The sequence below is a fragment of the Haematobia irritans genome, chromosome 1 (assembly GCF_050003625.1).
Source record: "Haematobia irritans isolate KBUSLIRL chromosome 1, ASM5000362v1, whole genome shotgun sequence".
Taxonomy (NCBI): Eukaryota; Metazoa; Arthropoda; class Insecta; order Diptera; family Muscidae; genus Haematobia; species Haematobia irritans.
In genome coordinates this window covers 279114968-279123951 of record NC_134397.1, presented here as the reverse complement: position 1 = coordinate 279123951, position 8984 = coordinate 279114968, and the positions used below count along the sequence as shown (strand labels likewise).

The window sequence follows — 8984 nt, the reverse complement described above, 5'->3', positions numbered from 1 at the left end:
ATCGAGCTCTATCCATCAACTGGAATGCATAGAAACGGCTGATTTCTGGTTATAAATTCAGCTGTTTGTGTCGATTTTAGAGGTGTGCGCGTGACTGAAATTTCAATCACACTCACGCACATTCACGAAGCAAAATGTTTATTCACGCACGCTCACGCACGATACGTGTGGTAGCCAATCCCACTCACGCACATTCACGAAATTAAAACCAGTACTCACGCACACTCACGCACGATTCACGACAATTTACGTGATTCACGACCAATTCACGAGACTCATAACATTTCCCAAACGGAAATCAGCAAAGGTAACAAAATTCAAATATAGAATATAGTTCGAGAGCTAAATTAATTTCAATTTATATACGAGTATGAATAAATATTGATTTTTTTCGTGAGCGTGATTTTGCAGAAATTTTATTCACGCACACTCACTAACCGATTTTATTTCTCACGCACGCTCACGCAACATATTCATTTTAGTCCCATTCACGCACATTCACGAGAGTTCCTTCAAATTTTGTTCACGACTCACGTGATTCACGCGTGAATTACGCGTGTCACGAAAATTTCGTGTCACGCGCACACCTCTAGTCGATTTCAGTCGATCGACTGAGCTCGTTCGACATACAGAAACAGGCTGTAAATTAAAAGTACAAATATACATATGAAGACGATTATATTTTTATCAAGTCTTGTCAAATAGTGGATGGAAAATATACAAGGAATTAATTGCCAAGCATTTTATATTTCTGAACTAATTAATTTAAAAAAGTAACCGTGAAAACAAGCTGGTTTTCAGCTTGAAATCTGAACATAGTGCTCAGCTTAACATACTACCATGCAGTTAATTTAAAAAAGTAACCGTGAAAACAAGCTGGTTTTCAGCTTGAAATCTGAACATAGTGCTCAGCTTAACATACTACCATGCAGTTACAATTGCTAAATGTTAGTTGTGCTGACAGACATCATTGATAGTTGATCGAACCACCCGCTTTCGGTTGGCAAATTCGTTTGAGGCAACGAATTTTCTGGGTGAACGCAACTAATGTGAATAGAGTTTTCTGTTATTATAAAAACAGCACAAACATCTTCTAATTAATTTTAAATGGAAGCATGGTAACACTTTTTATACCGTGATAAAATTGTGATCAGCTGTTAACGTGACATTAATTTATTTGTACCCCTTTGCCAGCAGTCGAGTTGAAGTGGTTCGGTTTAAAAATTTGTTTAATTGATAATAACTTTAAGAAATGATAAACACTCTAACAAAATAGTAAAGTACAACGAAACTAAACACAAATAGTTGTTGCAAAATTTCGAAATATTTTAAGCTCAGGACTAGAAAAAGACTAAATCAATTACACACACACAAACACTATAAAAAGAATACAACAACGTCTTAAAGAAAAAACCATAGAAAAGCGAAGAAAAGAGTGACCAACACTGAAGCAAATCCATGAACATAAATAATAAAAACTAAAGCATTTCGTCATTGTGCTATTTTCGTCAAAACACAAAATCGAGCGACAATAATAAACAACGGAGCCAATAGACTGTATTGTGCGTGAAAAGAGAGGACTGCTAATTTTGCTGCACCATTAACAAGGAATAATACGATTTCATCGAATAATAAAACTATGGCAGCCCCACAAACAACAACTGTCGTCACAGTGGAACGAGATGCTTCTGCAGATTTAGCTCTAGATGTGGACGATATGAAACATTGCTTCGACAATTTGATTGTCATTGATGCTGGAGCAAATTTAACAAATAAGAAATACAGCAGAGACTTGGACTCGGTTATGCAAAGAGCTAAAGATGCAGGTTAGTAGAATCACTTTTAAAAAGTGAGCTTCAAATCGACCCATATGGTCGTCCATATTTGTAACCTTCAAATGGCAAAAAAAAAGTTATACGAAGGAATGTATAAGTGCTGTTAATTTTGTATTTGTTGCATAGTCGTAGTAAAATAAACCCAGATGTTGGTAAGCTACCATCCCCCAATGTTCCAATATTCGTTATCGCAAAATTCATTTCATTTGGTGATATTTTGTTAAGCCTAACTCATAAAAACTAATAATTTACAATATTGTTCTCTTTAAAAATAAATTGAAATTTGATTGAAGTCCGAGAATATCTCAATTTTCCTGCGATTTGCGATTACGAATATCGGAGCAGGGCGGCATATATCCTGTAAGATCATACAACTTTTAAAAACTTCGTTCTAAAACCTATCGATATGTACTATGGGCCATGTTAGGAAAAATCATGCCTTTATTCAGGTAATATTAAAAGTGAATTTCTTGTCAACACTGTAATTGCCCATTAAATATGAACCATGAATCTGAAATTTCACTTACCAACTACCATTCTTAGAAATTTTTTATATATTCAGGATAATAGACTGTGTTCTTTTTTATATTTTTGCAAATTCATTTATACAAAATAAATAAATGAAAGTGAATTTAATTTTGGTGTCGAATTACATTATTTTAAAAAGAAATTACGCTATTCTTATGATTTTTGGCAAAAAATTGTACCTAGTACCGATCTTAGCTACGGTGCGTACATCCACTCTTTCACGTAAAAAAATTAAATCATATCCCCTGAGATCATTAACATGAATATGAAAATTTCCATAACTTATGTTATAAATTAATCAATGTTATATAATTGTTGGGTGATTTGCGAAAAGGAATTTAATTCAAATCTCAATTCTAACAATCTTAGTCATAATTAAGAAGATTGTGAAGCTAAAAAAATCTAATCAAATTCAACACATTTTCGAATCTTTTATCATGTGAGACGACTCTGAGCGATGATCTCGCACAAAGAAAAACAAAAAGAAAACATGAGCATTCTTTATATTGTAGTTTTTGTCTCTTAGGGCGTCGCCATGTGGAATGAGGATGGCAGAGTGTGGGCGATATGACCTCTTGTTTATTTATTTGTATGGATGAAAATGCATGTACAATGTCTTTTTACGCCGTCGCCGACGTTAATGTGTAATTTTCCATCAGCACTTCATTGATGTAAACTCTAAGTGGAAATATTTGGCTACATTGTAACCATATGTTTACTATTTAGTTGTAAGTAATTATGATTAAGTTTACGCCGGCATTGAGTAAATCGACAATGTAAATAATACATTATGGCGTTTGAACCCAGTAACAATTTCAAAATATTTCAATTATATGAAACTTCTTTATAACCTGCATAACTCTTATATTTTAATTAAGAACAGAAGGAGGTAAATAATTGTGAACATAATATTTGTTTTTGTATTTATCTTACAGGCGTACAAAAGATAATGGTGCCGGGTACTTCGGTAAAATCAAGCAAAGAGGCCCTCAGACTATCACGTATTTATCCCGATATTATTTACTCGACTGCTGGTATACACCCTCACGACTCAAAATCAATTATCGAGGATCCTAGTAGCTGGTTTGAATTTCAAGAAATTGCCGCTTCTCAAGAATGCGTTGCAATCGGTCCATGTGGTTTAGACTACCAAAGAGACTTCTCCGAACCAGATGTACAAAAGGAAATCTTCGAAAAGCAACTGCTTTTGGCTACCAATTTGAACAAGGCAATTTTAATACACGAACGTTCGGCACAACAGGATGTTCTTGATATATTAGACAAGTGCGTAAGGTAGTTAAGAGTTTTTACTACCATTTAATAATTCAACGAATTTCTTTTAAAGATTCGAGAATTTACCGCCGGTGATTATCAGGAGTTTCATGGGCACCGCTGAGGAGGCCATTAAGTATTTAGACAGAAGGTTCTACATAAGCCTAACTGGTTATTTATGCAAGGTAATCTCATCTATCTTTATATTAGCATTTTCATTCATATCTTGTCATAATTTGTTATTTTGGAAAATCAAGATAATTCTATTTATCTATTGTCGTCCGTGTACAACATTAAGAAGAGAATTGGCTATGAATAGTTTGATTGGCTATGAATAGTTTGATTATAAAATGGATAGGAATATTAAGCCAAGTTCTAGGTTTAAAGCTATTGTGTTTTGAGAATTCAGAATATTACGATTGCCCGAACATGGCGGATAGCTCGTTTCCATTTATAAAATGTGGATCAAAGATGGAAACGGAACATAAAAATAAAATTATTTCTAGTACTACGTATAAATTCGAACGAAATGATTTGTGTACTTGCATTAACATTTATTTGCTCGATATTCGTAAATATTCAAATAAAATTATAAAACATCAGAAGCAGAAGGAGGAATCTCATTATGAAGGACAATTTCCAGAGAAAAGTGATTTATTACTATACAGAAAATGTTTTCAATTTGGAGCTTTAATCACGAAAAATGATAGTTTAAAATTAATTGGAAAAAATACTTGATTAAACATTTTATTAATTTCTTTGGAAGTTAATTTGTGGGATTTAATTTTTAAATTGGTTCAATAAAAAAATTAATTGATTTTGGACTCAAAACTCAATAACTTTGTTTTTGTTTAGGATATCAATTATTTATTATTTCATTTCACGACGTAAATCGTGGGTTTACTGTATTTTTAATTGGAAATATTTTTGAATTCAATTAAAATGTTATTTGGTATAATTCAAATGAAATAACAGTTTATTTTTTTAATTGACCGCGTTTTAAACTTTAATCAACTTTTTAGAATTAGCATTTAGCCCACGATACCTATATGGGACTTTTCAACTAATTCTTTAATTTTAATTCAATTTTTAATTTATTTCTGCATAAACGTAACATAGTCGATCAGACCCTAAGATAGTTGCAATAGCATTACTACTAGAAACACTTAAATATAAAAATATATAAATAAATTGAATTGATTTTTCCGTATATTTCTCGTCATATTCTTCATTTTTTCAACTCTATCATTACTACTGCAGTATTTCCGTCCGCTTGGAAATTAGCCCGCGTCGTGCCAGTTCCGAAATCTAGCAATTCTTTACGAGTTGATGATTACAGGCCTATTAGTATATTACCAGCGATGTCAAAAGTCTTTGAATCTGTCATAAATGATTTTATGTTGAGATATGTGAACGATCGTGGTATCATTAGTGTCCACCAATACGGATTTCGGCGTGGATTTGGAACCACTGCTCAACCTCCAATTCGGCCATTCGAAGTATTAACTGTGGAGTACCCCAGGGATCAATTTTAAGCCCTCTCTTATTTCTCTTGTATATCAACGACATTGTGGATCATATTCATGGCTCTAACTGCTACCTTTTCTATTTGCCGTTGATATACATCTATTGTTCCTTGGGAGCTCTACAAATGCTAGAAATAGTTGACCTGATCAAGTGTTTAGGAGTTGTACTCGATCCTAAACTGGACTTTGGTAGCCACCTTAACTCCATAGTATCTAACATTGTTGTTACTCTCCGTAGACTACGTTCTTTAAGTACATATTTGCCCTGTCATGTTCGATTTATTATGCAATTGAGGTTTATTCTGGAGCGCCTAGTTCGAATTTGCAGAGACTGAGACGTAGCTTTCATATGATTGTGAGATATATTTATGGTCTACGTAGATTCGACCACATATCGCAACATGCCTTACAATTTCTGGGACTTTCTTTTCAAAGATTTTTTGAATTACGTATTTTACTATGTTTTTACAAAATTATAAAGTCTAACCTTCCACCAATGTTAAGGGAACAATTTATTTTTACAAGGACTACTCGTAATCCACAATTAGTACTTCCTCATATGGTAACACAACTCTATGAGCGATCTTTTTTGGTGCGAACCATGCGAGCTTGGAATAATCTTCCCCAGGAACTACGTAACTTCTCATTTTCTAACATTGTGTTCAGAAATAAGCTCATTGATCACTTTGCTTCTCATGGAAATGATTAAAATTTGAACATGTCATTTAGTCGCTTTATACTAGCGCTGCTGCTAGGGCGAAATTTCTATTCTTATACTATTTATATAGTTAACACTAATATATTTGGCTGGGGAGCCACCATCGTTATTATTCTAGTACAAATATAAATAGGATTATGTTTTGAATTTGTATCATAGACTATTGATAATTACGTTTGTAATATTGTTATCGGCCTTGAAGGCTTTAAATATTACTGTCAATAAAGAAAGAAAGAAAGAAATAACAATTAGAAATATAGATCTAATAATATTTTTTATTTAATAATAATAAATAATACTTAATGAGAAAAATAACATTATAAGAACAATATAAAACTAAGTTCATTAAAAAATTACTAATAATGACAACTTAGCCACATTCAACTATTTATAAAATTTCGTATTTGAAAATGAATTTAGGAACAATTGCAGTAATGCATTCTCAAGAAGTTTAATTTAAATGTCATTTAGTAGGACATAATCATAAAGTTTTTGCTTATATGTTCCTGGCGTCAAATTAAAAGGCTTTAAATACGATTTTTCTAACACAACATAACTTTGGAATGCCAATATGGGAATTTCTAGTAGACCTACCAAATTCTTTTAGATATGCCATCATCTTCAGGATTGCAACACAATTTGTCAGTATGGATTAACCACTCAGTTATACGCATTTACAATGATTGTAAATGATTTTCATGTTGTTTGCCAAATTTTATAACTTGATTACTTTATTGAATTCATTCCTCAAATTGTGCTTTTTAGGACAAATCAGATACTGGAGTGCGTCGCCTTCTTGATAATGGAACCTTGCCTCTAGATCGTTTATTGGTGGAAACAGATTCTCCTTTTATGTATCCAAACACACGGGCTTCAAAATTGCCACAACATGTCAAAACTGGCATTACTGAACGTTCTCTATTGTACTTACACAGGTAAAGAATTATTTACGAATTTAGGATGACAATGATTGCTTGATAATGCTTGCATTTCATATTTGTTTCAGATATTGTACATTTCAACGAAATGAACCATGTAGTTTGCCGGCTATTGTTGAAATGATTGCCGCTTTCATGAAGAAATCACCAGATGAAGTTGCTTTAGCCACATCTTTTAATGCCTTGAAACTTTTTGGTCTTTCTTAATTCCTAATCGAGAAGAAGAAGGCAACGAAATGTGAGTGTTGCAATACTCTGAACTTCGCGATACAATAACACATTATTCAGTGCCAAAAACACAACACATATTTGCCCAGCAAAAAATATAAAAAAGAAACAAAAAAAACAGCAAAAAACAGCAAAATCTCCAAAACGGGAAACGAGACTTATAAGTGCCTTATAAAAAAAAAATGAATGCAACATATAAATTAGTTTTAAGTTATCTTAAACGACGTCTCATTCGTTAACTGACCAATCACAGTTTTCATAGAGACGATAAAAAAACCTGTATATCTATTAAGTATGTTTAAATGTTTTTAACAAGTAAAGACGAATTCTGTAAGAATGAAATTTCAAGACAGAGTTCGTATTTACTTGTTGCTGCTTTTTTCTAAACAAATCGAATTTTGTACTAACACATTGATTTATAAACTATATGGAAAGATGGCCATTTGCTTGAGCCATGGCAATGCTGTGTCTTGTCGACGACACAACATGCCAAATACATCCCTAGTAGTCCACCTAATACTCGTATTTACTACACGAATTCATACAGTGCACAACAATTCAAATTGAATTGAATTGTTAATTTCAATACCAAAACCTTCGAAGGTGTCGCCTTTCCTATGGTCTGTAACTAGGCTATAGAAACTTAAGCTGCAGCTATTTGTTTTTTGCTTTTATTTTCTATAATTACGCCGATTTTTTGTTTATCTATTTATTGTAAATATATTTTCTATTTGTTTTTATTTTCATTATTGTTATTGTGTTCTCATTGTATGTAGACAAAAACTGAAATTCTAAATGAATATGCCTCTAAGCATGTACTGAAAGTGCTATATATACCTATATTTATATAATGAATAAAAAGATATTTTTATATAACAAAAATCGTTAAACTGATAAGTAATAAAGAAATGCATGTAAATCACACAATCGATAGCTATTCTTATTTGTAAGTCATTCATTGATATCATGCCACAAGCTTGGTATAAAAATTGTGATCATTTAAAACATAAAGCTATTTATTATTATATTTTTTCATTATATTATTTTTGCTATTTGAATATTTTGTATACATCTACATACATACATATATTTACCATATGATTGCATTAAGTGAATAAAAAAATCCACTACTAAAGACATTGAGTTTATTACCATTTTTTGGATTATTGCGGTAGGTTTGGCTTAAGACCTATAACCCATAATTAAGACCTTTAACAGTTTTAACAAAAAGTAATTACACTGAAGTGATAAAATCGTACAAGAAAATGCATAGTGTTTTGGTGCATGTACTATGCCGATATGCAACTTTTGACCTTATTTAAGTACGTAATTAGAGGCAATACCCTCATTGCATCGTTAATTTGAGTTGAACGTTTACGCCAGCTTTTTTGTTCAAAGGAATTTCGAATATCTATTGGAAATGTGCACATACACCCTAAGAAATTTTTTAGTAGACACAGCAGAGATATCTACTAAATTAGCCAAAAATACGCTGAAAGAGGAAAATCAGTCACTGTATTCCTCTTTTTAATCTGCACTGCACTAAAAAATAGGATGTTGTAAGGAAATTAGGGAGCTGGATATACAACAAAATACTTTTGGGTAAAATTTTAAAACCCAATTTGTTTATACACTATGACATAGAGTACAAAAAAAAAAGCACACAAAAAAAAAGCCTACAAAAAAACGCTACAACATAACGTTAGAAAGGAAAGAAAGGGATTGAATAGAAAACGGATGAAACAGCAAATATTTTGAACAGAGAGAAATAGGCGCTCTGCCAACAAATCTATCTTTTTTATGCTGTCTACTAAAAAAACTTCTTTGAGTGTGCAAAATGGTTGGTAGACTAAAAATTACAAATATTTAACTGCAGACGCCAACCTTTTATCTATGAGCGTAATGGCAATTGTTTTTCTTTACATTTGCCTCGTCATTA

The 8984-nt window shown here is 32.2% G+C and overlaps 1 protein-coding gene across 1 annotated transcript; it reads left to right on the top strand.

Annotated features, from left to right (window-relative positions):
- Positions 1 to 1165: 1165 nt before the first annotated feature.
- On the top strand, positions 1166 to 8180 carry LOC142226518 (3'-5' ssDNA/RNA exonuclease TatD). Its single transcript, XM_075296578.1, has 5 exons — positions 1166 to 1826; positions 3299 to 3647; positions 3709 to 3820; positions 6645 to 6814; positions 6886 to 8180. The coding sequence occupies exons 1-5, from the start codon at positions 1640 to 1642 to the stop codon at positions 7022 to 7024; spliced, it is 957 nt and encodes a 318-aa protein (XP_075152693.1). The 5' UTR covers positions 1166 to 1639; the 3' UTR covers positions 7025 to 8180.
- Positions 8181 to 8984: the final 804 nt, after the last annotated feature.